The 24,324-nt window shown below is 35.4% G+C and overlaps 1 protein-coding gene across 1 annotated transcript in view; it reads left to right on the top strand.

Annotated features, from left to right (window-relative positions):
- Nucleotides 1–23,774, top strand: part of LOC129255372 (twinfilin-1-like) — a 41,345-nt gene extending 17,571 nt beyond the window's left edge. The window contains exons 3-9 of the mRNA XM_054893732.2: nucleotides 196–246; nucleotides 4,021–4,148; nucleotides 4,885–4,983; nucleotides 6,967–7,197; nucleotides 9,948–10,098; nucleotides 12,961–13,079; nucleotides 21,405–23,774. Coding sequence (XP_054749707.2) covers nucleotides 196–246; nucleotides 4,021–4,148; nucleotides 4,885–4,983; nucleotides 6,967–7,197; nucleotides 9,948–10,098; nucleotides 12,961–13,079; nucleotides 21,405–21,554 — 929 coding nt within the window. The 3' untranslated portion in view covers nucleotides 21,555–23,774. The remainder of the gene's footprint in view (nucleotides 1–195; nucleotides 247–4,020; nucleotides 4,149–4,884; nucleotides 4,984–6,966; nucleotides 7,198–9,947; nucleotides 10,099–12,960; nucleotides 13,080–21,404) is intronic.
- Nucleotides 23,775–24,324: the final 550 nt, after the last annotated feature.

Below are 24,324 nucleotides of genomic sequence, written 5' to 3'. Positions count from 1 at the left end.
TTCTAGATGTTCAGGGTCTAAGGTGCCTATATTCATTTTGAATAGCCTAAGTGCAAAGTACATGTAAATTGTAAGTTCAACATGTACTTGTATTCAAAGGAAGTTATTAATGTACAGTACATGTACTGTATTCAGAGTCATTTTATTTAGTCATTTTAATTTACTTAGTTTATTCTTATTATTTTATTTTAACAGAGGAACTGGTGGTAGCAGCAAAACATGATGTCGTTGGCTCATGGGAAGATGATATCCTTTACAGAGTAAAGTGGCAAGGCAGTGCATATAAAATTGCCATCTCTTCACTCTGGATTGTATGATAATGTAACCAAAGTGTTTCCTTGCTAATTTACTAATTGTTACGATTTAGAATTATTATTAATATCTTTTTCAAGAATGTTATTCTTTAATGTTGCCCCAAGGGATCGGTTTAGTGTCTTACTTGCCCACTTCATACATTATATTATAGATGAACATGATGGATATTTTAAATGAATGAACTTGAAATAATAATAATAATAATAATAGTGATATTTTATATAGCGCGCACACCGTCCAGAGACGCTCATTGCGCTAGGCAAGCAACAGTTCCTTTAGATAGCAAATATTATATACACGTACATTACAAACAGCTACTTAGATATAAATAGAAATTTTGAGTCACTACAAGTATCATCCTGGAAATTCCCAGCTACATCCTGGTGGGGCCTGGTGCCCTTGTGCTTGCTGCCCCGTTCACCGACAATTTAAGGGGCAAGCCCGGTCAGCTCAGTACTCACAGGAGCTCTAGCAAATAAGGGCACCAGCCCCCATAGGAAGCTAGTCAGACCAGCGTGTGATGACACAGAGTGTACCTTAAATGCATTCAAAACAAATATTATTTCTTTAAAAATGTACATAATTATTCAGTGTATATAGATTTAGTTGTGAAGGTATTAAAGGTTGAACATATATGTCTTAAGGTGTACTTTAAATGTTTCATGTACTTTAATGGAGCGAAGTGACTGAGGAAGTTGATTCCACAACTTGGCCGCAGCATGTGAGAAGGACCTATCCCCCCAAGAATGTCGGGTACGAGGAATCAGAAGCAAATTGTCACTGCCAGATCTTAAAGTACGAGTTGGATTGTAGGGATGTAGCGTATCTTTAATATATTGTGGCGACATCCCATGAATGGCTAGATGAACAAGTAACATGAGCTTAAAAATAACTGTTTTGTTGACAGGCAACCAGTGAAGAGAACGTAAAATTGGTGTGATTGAAGACATTCTAGGTGTGTAGGTAAGAAGTCTCGCACTGGAATTTTGAAGAGACTGTAATTTGTTTAGCTGGTGTTTGGGCAGTCCGAAGAGAACAGAATTACAAAAATCTAAACGAGATGAAATTAATGCATGCAGTAATTGTTCACATGCTTTGTCAGTCAAGAACCTACGTATAAATCCCAGGTTACGCAATTGATATCTCACTGACTTGGAAATACTAGATACCTGCTGATGAAAGGTCATGTTGCTATCAAATATAACACCAAGGTTCCGTACATTTGAGACAGGGAGAATGACTTTATCACCTACATGCAGAACCAACTGATTGTGATTTGCTTTCATTAAGGAGTTCTTGGAGCCCAAAATTATGAATTCGGTTTAATTTTCATTGATCTTCAGACTGTTGGAATTCATCCATAGCTTCATATCTTGAATACATTCTTCAATATTTTTCAATGCTTCGGCTATCACTTCTAATTTAGGAGGAACAGAAACAAAAAGCTGAATGTCATCAGCGTAGCAATGGTAGTTAATATTATACTTCTTAATTATCATACTTATTGGTTGTAGATAAATGGAAAACAATAGTGGACCACCAACAGAGCCTTGTGGTACACCGTAAGAGAGGGGACACTTGTCAGATTTAGAGTTATTTACAGAGACATACTGGGTTCTATTTTCTATGTACGATGTAAACCACTGTAATGCAGTGCCTGATACCCCGAGAGAGTAAAGTCTCTTCACAAGTATCGAGTGATCAATAGTGTCAAAGGCACTGGACATGTCAAGTAACACCAGAAGTGTTATGTTACCTTTGTCCATTTCACAAAGGACATTATCTACAAGGTTGGTTAAGAGAGTTTCAACACTGTTATATGGACGGTATGCAGATTGAAGATTATCGATCAGATTGTTTTGAATGAGATAAGTACGAAGACGTGAAAAAGCTACTCGTTCTGCCAATTTAGACAAATATGACAAATTTGAGATGGGTCTATAGTTCTGTAGAATGTCACTGTTAAGGTTAAATTTCTTCAGAGTGGGACGAACTAAAGCAATCTTCATAGAGTCTGGCACTATTCCAGAAACAAGACTTGTGTTTATTATGTTCACAATAGATGGTACGATAGTGTGGAGACATTTTTTAAGAAGTGATGTTGGTATTGGATCAAGGTCACTAGATTTAGAAGATGAGCTCATTATGATGGACCTCATCTCATCGAAATAAGTTGGAGAGAGTGTATCCAACGTACTATCTGTGGTTTGAGGTATATCAAACCCGCCAATGTTAGGGAGTGTTGATATAACATCTTGTATTTTTTCTTTGAAAAAGTCGCTAAAACGAATCACAAGATTTGTCGAGGAAGGAAGAGGAGTAGGCTTTTTTGTATTTAGAAGAACATTAGCAACTTTGAAAAGCTGTCTCGTATCTGTGCAGTTTTCTATAAGAAGGGAGTTATATGATAATTTAGCAGCTCGAACGCATGACTGCACTTCCTGCCGCTGATTACGATATTTCTCACGATCAGACTCTAAACCTGATTTGAGCCATTTGCGCTCTAATTTTCTTCGAAGGATTTTTGCCCCAGAAATTTCTTGACAGTACCATTGAGTATTGGGACGAACTGTGACAAGTCTCGTTTTCACAGGTGCAAACTCATCTAAAACGCTGTTAAGAAGAGAATTGTAATTATCAACAGATTATAAACAGATGTAAATAAAATTACAGCAGAATTTCATTCATGATGTTTAAAGGGATGGTCCGGGCTGAAAGTATTTATAACTTAATAAATAGAGTAGAATTCACTGAGCAAAATGACGAAAATCTCATCAAAATCGTATAACAAATAACAAAGTTATTACTAAATAGGTTCATTATTGCGGACTGAAATAATCGCTAGAGGGTATTAATTTATTTTTATTTGTTATCCGATTTTGATGAAATTTTCGGCATTTTGCTCAGTGAATTCTACTCTATGTCTTAAGATATAAATATTTTCAGCCGGGACCATCCCTTTAATGTTATTCCAATGATGTCTATTTCAAAGGGGTACGACAGGCTGAAAATAATATGATTAGACCAGATAAAGAAAAATCAAATAAAAACTGAAAATCTGATCAAAATCGGACAAGGTATAACAAAGTTGTGACATTTAAAGATTTGCATTATTTTGGTGAAACAGTTCTATACATGTGTTCATGAATATTCAGTGAGAAAATTGATGTCATATCCCCACTTGTTCTTTTCTAGTATGCAATTATGTTTATTCATATTTTGTCCACTAAAAGTAAGAAAATTGAATTGACAACTGATTGAAAGCATTAGATCCATTGCTGCAACTTATTTTATTATAAGGGTCAGGGAGACAGATACATAAATGTGAAATAATTATGATATAAAGTGGGGATATAACATCAGCTCATTTAATGAATATTCATGACAAACTGACATTTCCACAAAATATTTCTTGAATTTGAATTCATTAATTTGTTATTTGTGATAGGATTTAATGAAATTTTTTGCATTTTGCTCGGTGAATTTTCATTTATTTTCATTTCTATTTAGTGTTATAGTAGTTTTTAAAGTACTTGTTCATCTGTTGTGAAATTTACTCTTAACTTTATTCTCAGGGGTATTTGTAGAGTAATAGTATTACCTTATTTTACTGAGGGCTATTTACATGTAGATGTGCTGGTACGTAAAAGCAAGCAAAACATTAAAAGTTGACTGTCTTTGTATTTTCCTTAACAATAATGTTACATTTTGATGTATTAGTACCACCATTGCTCGAGGAAAAGAGTCCTTGCTACATCTTTTACCGGAAGGACACTAAGGATGCTCAGGGATATAAGTGGATTTTCATCCCATTTGTCCCAGATGACAGTGCGGTAAGTGTCAATAATAATCTTATTACCATCTTGATAATACTATAAAGCGACCATTTAAAAAAAAAGCCAGAGAAATAAAACAAAAGAAACTAGAGAGACTTTAACAAGACAAAACTAAGATAAAAATTTACATGTACATTAAAAGTAAAATTGACTTTGGTTGCTACATAATAAATTAAAGGTTTTAAAAGTTGTGTACCACAAAATGGCTTAGTCTTGTGATGAACAATCGATTCATGTCTTACCTTGAACTTGGCTTATACAAGATTGATGACGATATGCTCAGGTTTGGGATCAAAGACCGAATTGGCTTGTTCTAGCAATTATTAAAATAAATGCACCAAACACATCAAATTTAAACTTGATTCCTGTAAATTAATGTTCAATGTTTTATTCAATTCCAATGAAAATCAATACAAAGTATAGAATAGAGTTATACAATGTACAGTAATAAGGCAAGAAAATGTAAGATAAACCAAGAGAATAAACAGATATACAAACGGCAATGAAAAGATACATTATTGGAACTGGGTGGTCATAAAAACCTATTAAGGTTTGTCAAGAAAAACACCCTTATATGAATAAAATAAGTCACATGAAAATTGCAAATGTAGTATAAATGCTAATGGAAAATTCAATAATTGAGATCATTTGATGTTATGCTGTATTCTCTTCTACTAATGCAACTCCAATGATACCCATTACTGCTACTGCTATTTCTGTATTATAATGCCAGGTTCGTCAAAAAATGTTGAGTGCTAGTACAAAGGCATCAATGAAGACGTTTTTTGGAGGAACTACTGTCATAGATGATGAACAAGCATGCACAAAAAAGGTAAAACTTATTATTGATTGCATTTTTGTCTCGCCTGCATAGCAGAGCGAGAACTATAGGCGCCGCTTTTCCGACGACATCGTCTTCAACATTGAAATCTTAACCAAGGTTAAGTTTTTTTAAATGTCATCATAACTTAGAAAAATATATGGACCTAGTTCATGAAACTAGTACATAAGTGTAATCAAGTATTACTGAACATCCTGCCTGAGTTTCAGTTCACACGACCAAGGTCAAAGGTCATTTAGGGTCAACAAACTTCGGCCATGTTTGGAGTATTTGTGGAATCGTCACCATAACTTTGAAATTTATGGATCTAGTTCATGAAACTTGGACACAAGTGTAACCATGTATCCCTGAACATCCTGTGCGTGTTTCAGGTCATACGACCCCAAGATCAAAGGTTATTTAAAATCAATGAACTTTGGCCGTGTTGGGGGAATTTATTGAATTGGCATCATAACAATAGAAAGCATAATGCAGGCGAGACTGCCAGATGCGTTCAACTTGTCTCTAGGTGCTGCTTTCTGACGGTGGTGGCGGCGTCAACATTGAAATCTTCACTAGGGTGAAGTTTTTAACCCTAAACAGGCCGGGGGGGTTGAATCAACCCCCCTCAACATTTTCTGCGATCGTTCCACCGCACAATATTTTTTTACCGTGCCACTCGCAGAGTTTATACTTTTAAGTCTCGCGCATCTTTTGAGACCAAATTTACGACGCCCGGGTACGCGTTTCCGAAATAACGTAACATTTCGTAAGTGCATGTCAGACCAAAAATTGTTCCAAAACGTGATTTTGTGTACAAGGTCAATGCAAATAGAGTTTTCTCATCTTATTCATAAAGATATGATTATTTTTACTTTCAACAGCTAAAATCAATTGATTTTAGCATAATTATGATTCAAATAGGTTGTGCAATAAATCTGGTTAAAAAAAACAAAGAAAAACAAAAGGTTGAAAAACAAAGAAATACATAAGAAATTCATAAAACAATAAAATACATAAGAAATTGGTTTCCAAACCGAAGTTTTTTTTCAATTGCGATTGTTAAGAATGCTACAAAGAATATTTTTACAAAAAATTAGCATTCTAGGAGCTTTATTTAGTGAATTAGAGCAAAAAGTATGATTTATGCATAAATTAGCATAATTAATTCATATGAAATAAAATCTCATTATTTTGGAAAATTTTACCATACAGTCTTGTAGATTACATCGCACACTACCAGCGTGCAAATTTTTGCGGCGCTCGCGCGATCAGCGGCCGAGATCTCAGGGTGGGTTGAATCAACCCCCCCTGGCCACAGAACAGCCAAAAAAGCCCGGCCTAGTTAGGGTTAAAATGTCATCATAACTTAAAAAGTATGTAGACCTATTTCTTAAAACCTAGACATAAGATTAATCAAGTTGAACACTGCATGGGGTTTCAGGTCATATGACCAAGGTAAAAGGTCATTTAAGGTAAATGAACATTGGCCATGTTGGGGGTATTTGTTGAATTGCCATAACTTTGAAAGTTTAAGGATCTAGTCAGGAAATGTGGACGTAAGGGTAATTGAGTATCACTGATCACTTTGCAAGAGTCTCAGGTCACATGATCAAGGTCAATGAACATAGTCATATGAATGGTGTTTTTTGTGAAGAATTATTCAATAGTTTTCAAAGTCGGCTCTGCTGCTATATGGAATCGCGAAATGCAGGCGAGTTTGCCACAGGCGTTCCCTTTGTTTGTTTTATAAGGCTATAAATTACGGTACCAAACTTCTAAATCACATCACAATATGAGTATGTAAAATACAAATAGAAATATTCAGGAACTATTACATTATTTGTTGTGCAAATCCAATGCTTGTGATTCTTCAGTTGTTTGTCCATGTATGATTTTAAACAAAAGTTAAATTTATGATCTAAATATTTTTTTAAAATTATTTTAATAGACTTAATATCATTAATCAAGAGCTCTCTTTATCCAATCTGTCAGTCTGAGGTGTCCTTACAAGGTTATCGTGAACATCAGGCAGCCAAAGATGTTGCTGGTCCTTTGACAGAAAGAGAAGAAGAGATATTGCTGGTACAGAAAAATGAAACAAGATCAGATATTGGTGTGCACACCAAGAATCAGACCTTACCAGGCCTTGCCTTCCCAGTAGAGGAAGCAGCCCTTGAGAGAATAAAGGAAGTCTTGGACTCTCGAAACACTTACGTACAGTTGGTAACTATTTCTACTCATATTCATCTTATAAATTGCAATTATTTTAAGCACCATGATTGGTGTTGAATTGCCTTGAAAGTTTAAGGATTAAATTAATACAGATTAAGTACTTCTAGACTGTTATGTACAAATATTACACATTACTCTGCACTTATGTTGTCTCTCTTAAAACGTTTGATTTCATGGGCCTGGCATATATTTTGTATATTGATTGAAAGTATCTCCATGAATCGCAGAGAAATCATTAGTTCGTTATTGTACATGTAAATTATTTAATCTGATCTGATAATGGGTGATTTCACATCTGATAAAACTTGTCTCATGTCTTGTTTTCTACTTTTAAGTAGACATTTTACATGGGCTTGTACTGAAAGGATGGGTGATGTCACGTTGCGTTAAAGACCATATTGGAAGCCAAAACACCTATATATTATTGGAAAAGTGTGAAGAATCTGAATACAACAATGCAAGTTTCATGCATTTTCACTGCTTACTAGTTTAGTTTAGTAGTTTACTTTATAAAACACTAAAATTTGTGATTCTTGATAATGGGCTTCATTATCAATTAGATCAAGTGGTTATAAGACTAAACAGATGTAGACTAAATGATGATAGACCAACTGAGCTTAAATAAACTGGGCATTGGACCAAAATTAATGATGCGTACACCACATTGGTATTAGACAAATTTGGTTTTATGTCGCAGTCAGACCATTTGATGACTAGTGGCAATTAGACCAAATAATAAAGGACCATATCTATATTACACTAAATATTTATGAACCATATGGCTAATGGCTATTAGGTAAATTGACTACATACTTGTAGTAATTACACCAAATAACAATTCAACCAAATAGTAACTGGAGGAAAAGTTGACTAGACCAACAGGTTCTTAGACCAACTGATATTAGGACAAATGATGTTAAACTAATTGTCTATTAGACCAACTGGCTGGACCAAGTGGTAATAAACTGATCTGGATGATACCCTCTTTGAAACAGCTTTTTGAAGGTTAGATATTTAATTCAAAAGTTGGTAAAACTAATCAGAATGACATATTTAAAAAAAAAGAAGAGTTCCAATGCATCCTTTCAGCAAATTCTGGGGTGCTTTGGATGAAGGGTTGGGTTTCCCCTTAACTTAATGGGACATTATTCGCCCTTTCCCACCCAATTAAAACTCAGAACAATATATTTGGTCCATTGAACCTATAGTTCTATCTTTTTAAAGAGTTTTTAGTTAAAGCGTGCAAAAGGGGTACTTAAGCTCCTTGTTCAATGAGCGCCATACTAATGTGCTCAGCATCAGCCCCCCCCCCTTCCCCCATGAAATTTTGAAAACCTATTTTTTAATTGCAAATTTTCAGAAAAAATGTAAATGTGCACCAAAGTTTTTTTTTCCTCTGTCTACCGGAGTCATGTTTTGGGTCGTCTGTCTGTCTGTCATGTTTTTGTTCTTGTGATAACTAAAGATCATATTGAAGGATCAACTTCAAATTTAGTCCAAGTATGCATATGGGAGTGACAATAATCTCGTCAAATTTTGGTGTATCAAGGTCATAGTCACAGAGGTCATTATATACTCAAAAGTGCATCGTTCTTGCGATATTTTTACTTAAACAAAAGAACCATTTGAGTATTCAACTTCAAACTTGGCTTATTTCTACATTTGGGAGGCACCACAATTTTCTTAGAATTTAGGGTCATGGAGTCAGAGTCAAACGGTCACAAAGGCCATATACCTTGAAATATTTAGTTCTTGCAATAATTAAACCATTTGAGGGATCATCTTCTAAGAATTATTGTATATTACACATTTAACAGATGAACTATGCTGGAACTTGGAAGTAAAACATCCTAACCTGGTTATCATTAAATCTAATAGATTGTATATCATATAAAAGTGAAAGGTAAATCCTTTTTTTTTGCATGAATGATTGTGAATCATCATATGCGATAATGCATATTTTCAGACCTTATTATGATTATTGAAGTGTAGTGCACAATGCTCAATGGTCATGACTTATTTATTTTTGTTCCAAGAGATGAGATGATGTGCATTCACTCGATATAACATTCTGACACTATTTCTGTTTCATCAGTTTTGACAGGAAATGAAATATGAAAAAAAAAAATCTAATTGCACCCATGCACAAAAGGCATTGAGGCAACAGCAGTTGGACATTCATTTATAAAATCATTTGTGAAATGTGTAATACTGGTTGAAATACTTAAAATTGCATATATATATCAAAATGAGAGCATATATGATTTCTTTGAAAACTTGACAATAGCCAGGTTGGAAATTTTTCTATTTCCTGCATAGTTCATTTTTTCCTTTTATTGTGTTGTCGAATTATAGTGTACCAAAAATCCTTTGGACATTTTGTACATATTGGAGGGATATTGATCAAATTAGATTCTGGGTCACTAGGTCAAAGGTCAGAGGTGATCATTAGAATACTTTTGAGGTTGTGTGTGTAATACATTTTTAGTCTGACAATGCCAGAGTCATATTGGCAATGAGCAGTTGAGACTTGAGTATCCATCTATTTTTAATATTAACATTCAAAAAGTCACATTTGCTCATTTGCATCGCTCACTCCCTTACTCAAGTTTTAGAATATTTGGTATATTCTTGACCCCCTCCGACAAAATGATATGCATGTAGCCTTATGGTTTTACTACCTGCACGTGAAATAAAAATTTGTTTTGCTTCAAGATGTTTTTGAATGATTTTATCAACAGTTGATTGATGTTAAAGCAGAGACGATCAGGTTAGCAAATTGTGAACATACAGATGTGAATACTTTGCCATCTAGAGTGCCTGATGATAGTCCCAGATATCATCTATTTGTGTTTCCCCATGTCTATGAAGGAGATAAACTCAACAGCATAGGTAAGACAATCACAAATTAATTTTATTGAAACAGAAATGAAAACTGGATTTATTTGGAGAATGTTTTCAGACAAGTGGAAGGCCTCTGACAGTCTCAACTGCATTATTTATTGTTGTCATTTGTAGCTTATATAATTTCTATTTATCAATTTTACTTTTACCTTCATTCTGGATGTTTAAAGGGATGGTCCGGGCTGAAAATATTTACACGTATATCTAAATAAAAAGAGTAAAATTCACAGAGAAAAGTGCTGAAAATTTCATCGAAATCTGATAATAAATAGCGAAGTTATGGAATTTTAATGTTTGTGAAAACAGTTATATGTACATCATCATGAATATTCATTACGTGGGCTGTTGATGTCACATCCCTACTTTCCTTTTTTATGTTATTACGTGAAATCATAATTGTTTCATTTTTTCATACATATGTGAATAATATGTCTCCCTTGTAATGAAATAATCAATCTTCGAGAGCGAAGTTGGCTCAGTCGGTAAAGCGTCTGCCCGTCGAACTAAAGATCGAGGGTTCAAATCCACCCCGGGCGGATGACTGAAGCCAGTGCGTTGTGTGTAAACGTCTCTCCCCTGTTTCATAGATGCAGGCTATGTTACAGTGGAAAACACCCCATCTCTCGGATAGGACGTTAAATGGAGGCCCTGGGTAGAGGAGAATCACCACCTTTGCACGTTAAGAACCCACTGCACTATTCGAATAAGAGTAGGGGGAAACCCCGGTTTAGTGGTCCACCTGCATTCCCCAATCAGTTATCGGGAGGAGAGACCTGCGGGTCACAGTTCTGTGTGCGCGCCCTTCTAGGCGACCCAGATTGGCTGGCTCCTCCAATGCGCCTTTGAATGTCTTTGACAGATATATGGCGCTATACAAATGCTGTGCATTATCATCAGCATAATCAAGCAAGCTTGAGCTCCAAGTCCAAAATCATATGCATCGCGAGAATTTGTTCCAATGCAATCATTTTTTTAACAGTCGCAGATCGGTATTTGAATAATGATTTTGCTTGAAATATAAGTTGCTTTTGCTGTTTGATTGTTGAGTGTTTAGATCTGTTGTTTTTAAGAAGATGTCTTGTTGATTGATCCCATGCACTTTGAATAGCCGTAATCCCCCTGGTCCTTAACCGGTGCTCGGCCGTCTATACCAGGCCAGCAGCGCCTCTGTTTTGCCTTCCCAGATGTCCGCCCCGCAAAGAAAAGTTGCGCTAAATGCCACAAAAGCTCATGATTGGATCAAAACAATGCTGAATTATGCCGCTTTAGAGCTAGAATTAAAATCAGAAAATACAATTTTGTTGCTGAAATGTTAATTAAAACCATTCACAGATGGGGAAGGGAAGTGACTTTGTGATTATGGAGTGTGCAGCGCGAATTCAAGAACCCATGAATATATTTTGAAGCCGCCAAGCGCAAAAAATTAATCCCGCGAAAATAACAGCGTTTACAGTAATAGAATAAAAAAGACAAGTGGGGATATGACATCATCAGTTTGCTCATTGAATATTCATGAAGACATGGCTAGAACTGTTTCACCAGAATAATGCAAATCTTTAAAATGCCATAACTTTGTTATTCCTTGGTCCTAGTTTCTGCACTTTGCTCTGTGAATTAAAATCTATTTACTGAGATGTAAATACGTTGGTGGTACGGGCCACTTTGATGACCCCCTTTTTCAGACCTGATTTTCAGTTCTCTAGATACTCCAAATGACAAAAGTTCTGTTCAAAAGCCGCTCCACCCCGCTCTCAAGACCCCCGTTACAAAACATCTCAGTTCCCCACCCCTGTCAAAATTGCCAAGTTTGCGAGGGCGACACGCACGGCTTCACAACTCCCTCCATAAGTAGCCGCTAGCAGCTTATGCATGCCTATCACCCACATAATACATGCACAGCGCTAGCATGCACCGTACCTACAGTAACGCGATCCTGTTCCGAAGACGAAGACCTTTTTTTACAATGCCCAGTATGCATTAAGTTCCCAGGACCCTGTAATTTACCATTGTAGTCAGTTCCTTAGACCCCACATTTTTAGGGTTTTGTAAGGCACACCCCCATCAAAATATAAATTGCGTGCCCCCCCCCCCAGATTCTATGTAGATCAGGTGCACATGCATTAATATAATCAAGTAATGAAACAGGAAAGTGACGTGCACTTATGGGGAGAACCAAAACTAAAGGTAGGCTTGAAGGCTATGATGACATTTCAAAAACCTAACCTCGGTTAATATTTTAATGTTGTAACCGTAACATGATCAAAGTTTATTAACCTTGAATGATTTCTGACCTTGATCATGTGACCTGAGCTCAAGCGAGACGATAAAAGATACTTGATTACCCTTGTGTCCAAGATTCATAAAATAGGTCTACCGGTATATACTTCCTAAACTTATCATTGGTTGAGATTTTAATGTTGACGATGCAACCGACGTCGCCGTCACTGCCATAAAAAAAGTGGTGCTTTAGGTCTTTCTTTGCTATGCAGAGGAGATAAAAGGAAGTTATTTTTTAAAGATCACTATTTAAGACTGCTAAGTTCCACTGTATCATAGTGCGTCATTGGAAATCAAAGCATAAATGATAAGAGTGACAAATGTGAAAAGCTTGGAAATGGGATATTAATAGCTAGTCAAACCATTGTATACCGACATCATACTGTTTGATCAAAATCCAAGAGATTCATTTGTGAAGTATTTTTATACACTGTTTTGTTATGATTGTCAGTTGATGTATTTGCCTACAAAACACAAAAATCTCAATAGTATAAATGTAATTTTAAATGATATGAATTTTTGTCATCAAAAAGTTTAAATGTATTTTTCTATGTTTTTCTCTCTCTTGATTAGTGTTCATCTACACAATGCCTGGCTACAAGTGTTCAGTAAGAGAGAGGATGTTGTACTCTAGTTGTAAGGCTCCATTGCTTTTTTCCTTGGAGCAAATGGGATTTGAGATAGCAGCTAAGGTGAGAAACCAGTGTTAACTGTCCTTACTCATACTTACCGTAAGTAATGGACTATAAACCGCACCCGTGGATTAACCGCACCCTCAACTTTGGACAAAAAAAAAATCCTTCTCACATTTACATGCATATTTGAGGTACGAAGAAACAAAAAATAAGTTAAAGATTTCAAACTATCCAAAGAGATTACAGGTATGCAGAAATCTGCTGTTCTTGATCAATTCATCTACAAATGTTAGCAAGAAAGAAAGGTCCCGACAATATTGGCCACTTACACACTCACTCACCTCACAGTCACAGTGTACACACACACATCACTGCCGTTCTTGTACATTGCAAACTACGATACGGTACCAGTACATCTATCAAATTATGATCTGTGTCTTTCCCGGCGTAGGAGGAAGAAACATTCACATTTCTTGCATCACAACCTCACAATCACTTTCAGAATTTGTCTAGCATTCGATGTCTTAGCATGAATTTTGGATACAGGATTACAGGAAGGTTCAAGAAACAAAGAAATTGGCATTTCTTCCAGTTGTTTTTACGGCTTCGTGCAGTCTCTCTCGTGCATGGTGTACATGGTATCTTATGAAAAGCAAATGGGAAAGAAAAAATAAGCTGGCAAGAAACGGGACTTTGGAGGGGAGGGGTTAAAATGAATAGCGCCAGCTTAAGTCGCACTACGGTATAACCACAATACAACGCAAGCTAGCTCAGCTCACTCAACTCTTGCTCAGCTGTGACAAAATATTACCAAGTATGCTTGGCGTCTCTTTGAACTTAGCCAGGAAACTTCGCTGCTTTGAATCGAGAATAAAGTCAAAGTTAGTGTCATGAAGGTGGGTGCGTTTGTTATGGACAATATTTTATTAAGATCGTAATAATCACTTCTCATTACCCGTGGCTCATACCCCTCTAAACGACATTGCCCTGGGCGGCTACGCCCGGCCACTCGATGTGTTGTGAACTGGCAGACGTCTTACATGTTTGGGAGGGGTTACGACGGGCTGGCTCAGACCCGTCACCGTGGATAAACCGCACCCCTGACTTTTGCTTCTATCCCGCCGAGAAAAAGGTGCGGTTAATAGACCGTTACTTACGGTATTTAATTGATGCAGCATTTTATTTCTAACTCTTTTATCATGACAGGAATTTCATATCCTTTGTATTCTCCTTATTCATGATATCCTTACTGCAGCCCTTCATGATGTTTTAAGCTTTAACTCTTTCCTTATTATCCAATTTAAAATCTCATGCTCTTTTACAAGCATATATGTCAACATCAGGCTACAGCTCTAGATATAAATGTCAATGAGCTCATTGTGTTCATTATATTAGACAGTTTCACAGCTCATTAGTATGGTGGCTCCAAGCCCCCGAAGCTACCGCCATTTTGTTGAATCCATTAGAAGCTAAAATAAGCCCTCATTAATATTAATTTCGTACGATGCTCCCTCGTCAACTGTGGTTTTGTACGTGTATTAGACAATACGCACATCAGCGCAATGACAAAGGTCAACTTGGCAAATTCATTAATGTATTCATTTTGTTCCGCGCTCGTGACGCGAAGGATTCAGCGAATCAAGCAACCGCAAATCTGAGACGATACGTTGCGCTCTATAAAGTATCGATATCACAAGCGATATCACTTAAAAACAAAGCATTGTTTGTATTGCGTCTTATAGGCCTTTGCTAATTCCAAAAGGGAAGATGAAAAGAGTAGATCAAGTCGTGATTTGGTAAAGAGGTCTCTAGTGCAGCTTTTGCCATCCCTAAATCGTAGTTACCATACTTATAACTCATGATGAAACGGGCCCCAATTTATCATGTTTAGTACGTTTCCTGTCCCCTTTATTCTCCAGCATTTCTTACTCTGTTTTTTTTCTTCCATTTAATCATTTTCCCACTCAAAATTCTTTTGTGCCGCCTTTCTCCTACATATTATGTAGAGCTCATTTTCAAAAGGGGTTAGGTCCATTTTTCATCAAACTTGATTTTTATGTCTTAATGTATAGATTTTTAGTAGCTATATAAGATGATACCATAGAAAAGTTGAAATTCCTATTAAAAAGTGAACTAATATGGCAAAGAAAAATCACCTTTTTTTCAAAAGGGGTTAGGTCCACACATACTTTTTTTGGAAAATAATATCTTAAAAAATATGAAGACAAGTAGATATCTTTTATACCCAATTTTATGTTCTCATGGTAGGGTATCATGAAAATTCAGTTTCGCATAAGAATATTGCAATATGGGAGAATAAAATAAAAATTATTTTCTTGGAGTGGACCTAACCCCTTTTGCAACTAAACTCTTCTGAAGAACTCATTTGTCAAAAGGGCTTAGGTCCATTTTTCATATATTTTATTGTTTTCTTTCTCTAAACCTCTAAATTTTCAGTCACTCTGATGATACCAAAGAAAATTTGAAATTCAAATGAAAACGTGAATGGAAGTGGCAAAAAAAAATCACTTTTTAAATCAAAAAAGTTTGGATTCACTTCAATTTACTTGCAAAAGGGGTTAGGTACACAATTATATATTTTTTAAAGTATATAGCAAAAAATTGAAGACAGGTAGATTTCTTTTATACCCAATTTTATGTTCACATGATAGAGTAGTACATCATGACAATTTAGTTTCTCATAAGAATATTGCAATAAGTGAGAATAAAAACATGGTTTTTCTCGGCCCTAACCCCTTTTGCAGCTAAACTCTTCATATATTTCCTTCTTCTTTTCCCACTTGTTATCTGTCTCCTGGTTTCCATAAATCTCGTCTTATTTCTCTTCCACCCCTTTTGTTCCTACTTCCCACATTCTAGCTCTCTTACCACCCCCCTCTAAATTATCTCTTCATATGTGCCCCTCCATTTCTTTCTCATCTCTTTTCAACCCACTTCTCATCACTCTTTCCCTCTCTCGATCTTCATCTCATTTTGAATTTTGCCAATTCCAAATCCCTTTCATTTTAGCTCTGTACAAATACTATATGAACACAAATGAAAGACATAAAGGAATTTTCTGGTTAGTGGTGAATTTTATTAATTAGCCATAAAAAAATATCACATTATCAGAGGATTAAGCTTGACCTTTTTCTTAAGTGTATGTAAATACTTTGAACCAAAATAATTTTTTTGTATGCTGGGGCAGCGATCCTGGGGAGGGGGGGGGGGGCACAGTTCCCCCTACTTGAAGCACTGAAAAGTGCCTTTTTATGCAAGAAAAATGCCCCCTCACGAACGTGTAGTGTGTCCCTTTCACCTGACGAGAACCTGTTTTGGGTGTTACCAAGTGCTCTTCCTTGTATGCAATTTTTTACCCAAAAATGCCCCCCCCCCCCCCCGGAACGTGTTCTGTGCCCTTTCATCTGAGGGCCCGTTTCATGTGTTAAAGAGTGCCCCCTCGCCTTCTTGTAAGTGCCCTTTCTCGAATCACTTTTACCCAAGAAAAGTGCTCCTAAAGAACTTGTTCTGTGCCCCTTTCACCTGAGAAGGACCCGTTTTATGGTCACCATGACGATTGCCCTTTGAAACAAGAAAACAATATTCTCATTTCGATAATATACTTATGAAGGAAATCCTTTGTGCATTCAGTTTAATAATTCATGAGTGGGGGTATATAAGCAGTTTCGTACAGATGGAGGGGGGGGGGCTTGAAGGACTCTTGCCCCCCCCAAAAAAAAAAAAAAAAAAAATCAGGACCAAGAAAAAAAAAGAGAAAAGGAAAGAAAAGGGTGAAATATATCATTCTGAATATTTTTGATTTTCTTTTTAAAAATGTCAAAATTTTGCTCGCTCGCAACTTCTTAAAAATTTCACGTAATACAGCATTTTCCCTATGCCCACCCCCACCCACTTTCAACTTTACTTTGCCGCTCCTATTTGTATGTTTATAGCTTCTCCTATTGCAACCAGTTTTAATGAAAATCAACAAGAAATTTCATACGTCATGAATTTGGGGTTGTGATAATAATTTTTTTTTTGGTTGAAAAATTGGACTTGGAAAAAAAAACCTTTTCCATCTTCATCAAGTGGTTCCTAAGTCAGACTCTTCAATGTTGAATTGTTGGATTTCTTGAATGAAAACATTTGTTACACCAGTCCTGCAGATTGAAAAAATAGAGAAAGAAAATCAATGAATTGAAATTAAAATTGTCGTGATTTATTAAACATAAATGTTTTAAGAAAAGTGAGACTATACATATATATGTTTCTTCAACACATAACAGGAAATCTTACTTCTACTAATTATAAACTTTTATAAAGCATATCACTTAAACCTGTTCTATGCAGTTTACATACCACTCTCCATTATAACTACATGTACTCTATGAAAAAATGTCAGAGATTTCTCATAAATATGAATATATGAATCAACATATGTAAATTATATAAATAGTCAGAATTAAAGTTGATGTTTTGTTGCACAGAATATTTTGATCTGTGATTAAAAACGACACTAACTATAATCTAAAAACAAAATTGAAATGGGTTTTTCAAAGGCAGGTCTATTTTTTGCTTTAAAAAATGTGAACAGCCTCCATTATTAAAAATATTCACTAATTAACTCACTCATATAACTGCTGTAGGTTGTATTTCTCTTTGTGGTCCAGTCACTGTTCTATTAGGCCTACTTCACCAATTATTTATCATCATCAATCACCTCCATAGAAATTGTAAAACTGCATCATCCTATTGGACAAAATGTAAAATAACAAGATTAAAAAAAATCGTAAATCTACAAATATGAAATATGAATATTTCACTAAAGAATGAATAAAATGAATTTTTTAAAATATGAAAAATAAATATTGCTTTGTTTATAAACAAATAGGAAATAAAAAGGCGATTTAATTACTAGTAGATCAAGGACATTACCTTATTTTATAAATTTGCCCAAGGCATTGGTTTGGCATTGGTTCTATTTTAGACTCGAGAGCCTGTATATTTAAGAAGTGTATATTCATTACAGATCCTACCTCTTTGTGGCTCGGATTATTTTTATTTAATGTAAACATGGTTAACATTCAATGCATGTGAACAATAATAAGAAGTGATCTTTTTCATGGCCGTATGTATAGGGGGAGGGGTTTGGGTAAGAGCTGAAATGTGAAAACCTTCATCAAAAAGAGAATTGCATGACATCCTTCAATTTTACTTTAGAAAATGCACAAAACGGCCCTAGGTTATATTTGTCGCTTCTGGCCCTCGCTTTCTGAATTTTAGGTTTCTCTAAATTTTTTCACATGTCTGCCCCCCCCCCAAAAAAAAAAAAAAAAAAAAAAATCTGGATCTTTTTATTTCTGAATCTTATTTCATTTGATTTTAACATAATTTCCTAATCTCATGCACTAGGTCTAGATCTAGTCCAACGAGACTCAGTGCTGTGTGACAGCATTCATGTATCTAAATTAGGTATAGATCTAGACTAAAGATGGACTCTCGATCTATCTAGACCTAGAAAGTAAAGCTTCGGTTCTAAACTGAGATCTAGACCCTATATCGGTTTAGAAATTTTTGATGTCTGACTCTGACTTTTATTCCTGGCTAAGACTTCATTGCCATTATTGACCGAGAGTAGATCTAGATCTAGTCCTTGGTCCACTGACAGTCATACTCGTACATGTAAATGGAGTCGTTTAGGCCCAGACCTAGATCTAGGCCTAAATTACAGACCTAGATCATAAGCCCTGGGGGTAAGTGTCGAGGGTTGGGAAAGTATAAGTTAGACTAGATTTGAATTAGGTAGGCCTAGCTCTTGATAGCATCGATGAATAAATAAAAGTAAAGTAGCCTAGATCTAAGTATAATAAGTAAGGCCTAGGATTAAGAAGATCTAGGTCCTAGATCTATTGATAATAAGACAAACATGCAGAGCAGCATGTTATTTCTAAGACCGAGTCTAACTATCTTTATAAATAACAATATTAAGAGTTAAAATGGGTGGGAGCTAAATGCAGAAGCCTGAAGTTATGCAAAATAAATTTGATATGTGAAACAAAGTGAGGACTGTCAATGACAGGCATATCTTCATTCACACTCCGCTTCACAGTTTATTCCTGACTGAGTCTCGATCTACTGAAGATAGATGCAGATCTCCCTCTAGATCTAACGTTATAGTGTACAAAAAGAAGCCTCATTCTTCTTGTTTTAATCAATCGTGGGTTGGTCCTTGTTGGAGGTGAACCAAACCAGCCCGATTATCTCTCGATTCCCAGCCAGCTATAGGAGCCCGTACAAAATACATGTGGTTAACACAGCGGCATAACGGCATAACCACAACACTGCAAGCAACATATTACAGGCTGCACTGGGCGACGATGACAATCTAACTTCAATTTCAAAGACCAAATTCTGCTTTCCTTTAACAGAAGAATGATAGCAAACTCTCTAATTTGTTAAAGAAATAACCTAAGATCACAAAATACAGTGTGAAATGTGTAAATAGTCCACTGAATTCATGTGGTTATATCAATTTATACGTACTCACCGGAGTGTTCGTAGGTCCATTTTGTGTGTGGAAAGAAAAGTTTCAGAATGAATAAATTAGATGACGTAATGAGGTCAAATGAATAATTAATTCTGTAACACGATAGTGACGATACCACTAGTATCGATGACAAAGAATCGGGGAAATCGCGTATTAATGACGCTCTTAGCCAATGAAAAGGCCGGATTATGAATATCTTCATGCTCATGAATGTCAATGAGGGCTTATTTTTGTCTTCAAATGATCGCGGTAGGCGGAGCCTAATCTCATTTGTTTTGTGCTGAACGCGCACGCAGCTTTCGGTCTAGTAATATATTATAAGGTCTTTGGGTGGCTCTGAAGTACGGTTGGTCACACACATGAGACACGACTTCAGTTGTGAAGTTCGAAATTTATTGTTGGAAACCTTGCAAATTTAATCGTGAAGTTTGCGATTTTCATTGTAAGGTTTAAAATTGTTAGTCGCGAACTTCACAACTAAAATTTCAAAGTTTGCAATGAAAATCGCAAACTTCTCAACTATTATTGCAAACTTTGCAACCAAAGTCGCAAACTTCATGACTGAAATTGCAGTTTGGAACGAAAATTATAAACTTCACAACCAACAATTTCAAAACTTTTTAACAAAAACTGCAAAGTTTGCAACGAAAACCATGAACTTCACGACTGAAGTCGTTTGTGATCTATTTTTCTTCAGAGCCACCATACATAATTGAGTATATATACATATGAATATGAGACTGACCTAAGTGCATGATAATTCACCTTGAGTGAATCAAGAAAAAGAAAACTATTCTTGATTTATAATAGTCCAGGATTTTGGTCGGTTTTCATTCATTTTGGGTAGTCATACATGTAGGTGGAATTTTAGGATATACATGTAACTTAAACACAGATAGGCTTGTGTGTAAGCAAGTATTAACATATTTTAAATCACTTTATCCTAGATATGGACTTGGATTGTACTTTATACCAAATTGTTTTCTAGATCACAGCTCTTTTCTTTCCAGTGACATTTAGGGGGTGTTTCATAAGAGTTAAGTGTGACTTAGAGTTAAACATGACTTAGAGTCATGTTTAAACACCATTATGTGTATATTATTCAACTCATAATCTCATTGATGGACATGCAGATGTGCGCACCCCGTGTGCATGATCTGACCAGTACAGCAATACATGATATACTGCACGCAAGTGAAATTGAAGTGCGACTCTAAATCACACTTAAATCTTAGTGGAACACCCCCTTGAAAGATTTGAGCAGACATTTGATTGGAAGGGCAAGCAATGGTTAAAATTTTGGCCTCACCCCCCCCCCCATATTTCTTGTCTTCTAAAACACTTTTGGCACCACTGTTTTCCTTTTCTAGATTGTTATATTTTAATGTATCGATGTTCCAAATCTATAACTAAGCACCATAAGCATAATTAAACATCCTTTTAAGCTGGTTGCTGTAATGATATCATGAAGCAGCTAGTATTTAGTATCTGGAGTCTAGTTATAAGGGCATTATTTGGCTCATATTCATATGGTTGCATCATTTCATTCATGAAACCACGAGTCACAGGTCTCGTTACCAATAGAGTGGAACTCAAATGCAAACCAAACTGTACGCTTCTGATTGGTTGAAATTCAAGTTGTGTTTGTTCTTTGCTTTCTGGATATTTGATAACAAAATATTTGCCCAATAGGGCTCTGACTGCAGAGTTGTAGATTTTAATAAATTTTATTCACATTTGGAAGGGAACGAATGAAAACATGACAAATAAAAAAGCCAGTGTAGTATATTTATTATTTATTCATGTCTAAAATATTATATTACTTGTTTATGCAGATTGAAATTGAAGACCGCAAGGAACTGACGGAAGACTTCCTCATGAGTGAAATTCATCCTATAAGAATTGTTCATAAGCCAAAGTTCAGCAAACCTCAGGGACCGGCAGGAAGGAGAGGTCAATCAAGGGTCACAAATACTAAAAAATAAATAAGCTATGGAGAATTTTTTTAATGCATAGAATATTGAGCTAAGAATAGGAAAGTGATTGGGATTAATATATATATTGAAAATAGAAACTAGAGGTCAACCATAGCTCATTTTATCCTTATATCGTATAACAATCCCCCATGACCTCTCTGTTCCAAAAGAGATTGAATCATGTCTATAAATCTTTCTTCCCAACCATTAATTTACATCTTTATATTATATGTTCGTGAAATTGCCTTAAAGAATCTAGTCCTTCATATTCTCATTTCACTATGTTATGTCTGTGAATAATTCATTTGTAGAAATCCTTTATTGTTATACATGTAGTCAAAGTACACTTCCTTGAGGCATATCTCAGAATCTGTTCCATTGCCAGTGTAAAAAGTAACCTTAGAAAAAAATAATATCACACATGTCATTGGGCATGTTACTAAAAAATTCAAATTTGTTAATACGTTGTGGGTTAGGAGATCCGCTTATTTGTAGTTCAAACAATATATTTTTCGGTATCAATACTACATAAATTGAAGGATTGCAAAAACTTAGTTGGTTGAGTGGTAGTCTTATAATCCAGTCTATTAATTTAAAACCAGTTGATGTGCTTGTGTCCTGTGATAAAATGAATATTCATTACCACATCCCTTGGAGAAGATGTCTGTCCATTGGTTGATTACTTTCAAGCAATTAAAGCAGTCGGGTAATCAATTTAAAACAATTTTATACAGTCTAACATGAATTATAATATAATATAATTATAATATGGCTGGTTGACATCCTAGCAATTTGACAGGATAGTACATGGTAAACTGTACATGTGTTCTCACCTTTGAAAAAAAATCTCTGATATACATTAACCATTTTGGAGGTGATATTAGTGAATATCAAAGAAAGAAAAGATATGATACAAAATTGATGTTTATGAAGGAGCTTGAATGCAAGGACTGTTAAATAAGATGCTATAATTCATGTTTGAAGGGTAATCCATCTATGTGTATATTCAATTTATTTGTATAGTGGGCAAATGGGAATAAAACCAAATGCTATTTAATTTGAGAAAATTACAACACATGAGAGAAAAGCTTGGCAACAGGTCAACTCTAATTTTGCAGCTCTATCTTAGAGTAGAGATCATTGGTTTTATAGTTGTATTGCACTTTAAATAGTTGAAACTGAATATTGGTAAATGCATGTATCTTGCATCTTTTATTAGTTAAATTGTTACAATTAGATACTTGGGCCCTGTTTCATACTTAGAATTAGTGGTAATTCTGCATCCAATCAAATCTATGTTCCCATTGAAAATACAATATCAAGATATATCTATGTCTGTAATTTGTAAATGTAATTGTTTTCTCAAGGGCTTGTCTTCTGGCTGACAGATCACCATGTGGCTTTCATGACCCATCACTTGTGACTCTTCAGAATAGCATTTCATGAAATGTCTTGTGTGTAATATTTAAGTTACCATAATAAGATTTATATGTGCTTCTTAGTCGATCAAAATAAAGGAAGTTTATTGGATCTGTCAACTTGCCAGACAAAAATGTTGATGTCCAGGAGCTAGACATAGGGAGATCTTCAGTAACCATTAGAGACTTGAACTGCCACCCGATTATGCAGTGCAAGGAGACAGGCCCTCTAGACTTCCATTAGATATTTTACATGATATGTGCAGCCACTAATTATGTAAACATTGAAAATGGAGGATGTCAAAGAAAATTGGAAATCTGATCTATTTCTTTGTAGAAAATGTACCCAAAGCAAAAATATATATAAAATTTTGACTATCTCTCCAAATCTTTCTCAATCCCTCATTCACTTTCTTCCTTCTTTCTTTTGATCACACCCCCCCCCCCCTTCTCTGCTCCCTCTTTTCTTCTTTTTTGTCCATTCTCCCATTCCCTACACTAGTGCCAGGATGGTTGTTCCACAGATAATTAATTTGAAGGCAATGAATGCCTTACTCAAAAAGTGCTAATAAATGTAATGGGCTTTTATGGTACATCATTGATTTCAAGAACACATACCTCCTGAGCATGAGGGGGGGGGGGGGGGGTGAGACTGAATTGAAAAGCGATGTAAATGTATGACATGAAGATTTGTCTTCAGATTCTTTTTGAAAAAAGTCAATAAATATTCAAGAGAAGGTTTATAATACAGCATTTTTGTATAACTTTTATTATGATTATTGTTAACAATGAATAAAAGCACAGAAAACAACTTTAATTTACTTTTTTTTATTCATTTAATTGTGCATGTCACAACCACCACTGCAAATAGACCAGCCATTCTCAGATTTCAATTTTACCATTTAATTGGTCTAAAACTGGATTACCATCTCAGTCATTCATTTGATATACAATCTGATCTACACCAACGATTTGATTATTGCCATGATCAATCATTTTGTTTTGTTTGGGGAAAAATTAAATATCTCATTGAGAACCATTGAGGAAAATAGTATGCATAAAACATCAAAGGTAGTTAACCAAGTACAGTCACCAGACCAAATAATGGTAGCTGTAATATGCATCAATCTAAAAAAAAAACTAGTCTAATTTAGATCCAATTAATGTCATTACTTGTAAAATTTTAATTGGTATTTAAAGGGTAATCCAACCCAAATAAGAACTTGTTTTTAGAGGAAAGAGAACTAGCACATCAATTATGTTGAGCTCATCCGGCATCTCGCAACAAAATTTAACACAATTTTAATTTCAGCCCAGTCGACACTAGTTAATTATATTGGTGACATAAATTGAGGATATAG

Source organism: Lytechinus pictus, chromosome 3 (assembly GCF_037042905.1).
Source record: "Lytechinus pictus isolate F3 Inbred chromosome 3, Lp3.0, whole genome shotgun sequence".
Lineage (NCBI taxonomy): Eukaryota > Metazoa > Echinodermata > Echinoidea > Temnopleuroida > Toxopneustidae > Lytechinus > Lytechinus pictus.
The sequence above is the reverse complement of the archived record's forward strand: the minus strand, read 5'-3'. Positions and strand labels throughout refer to the sequence as shown.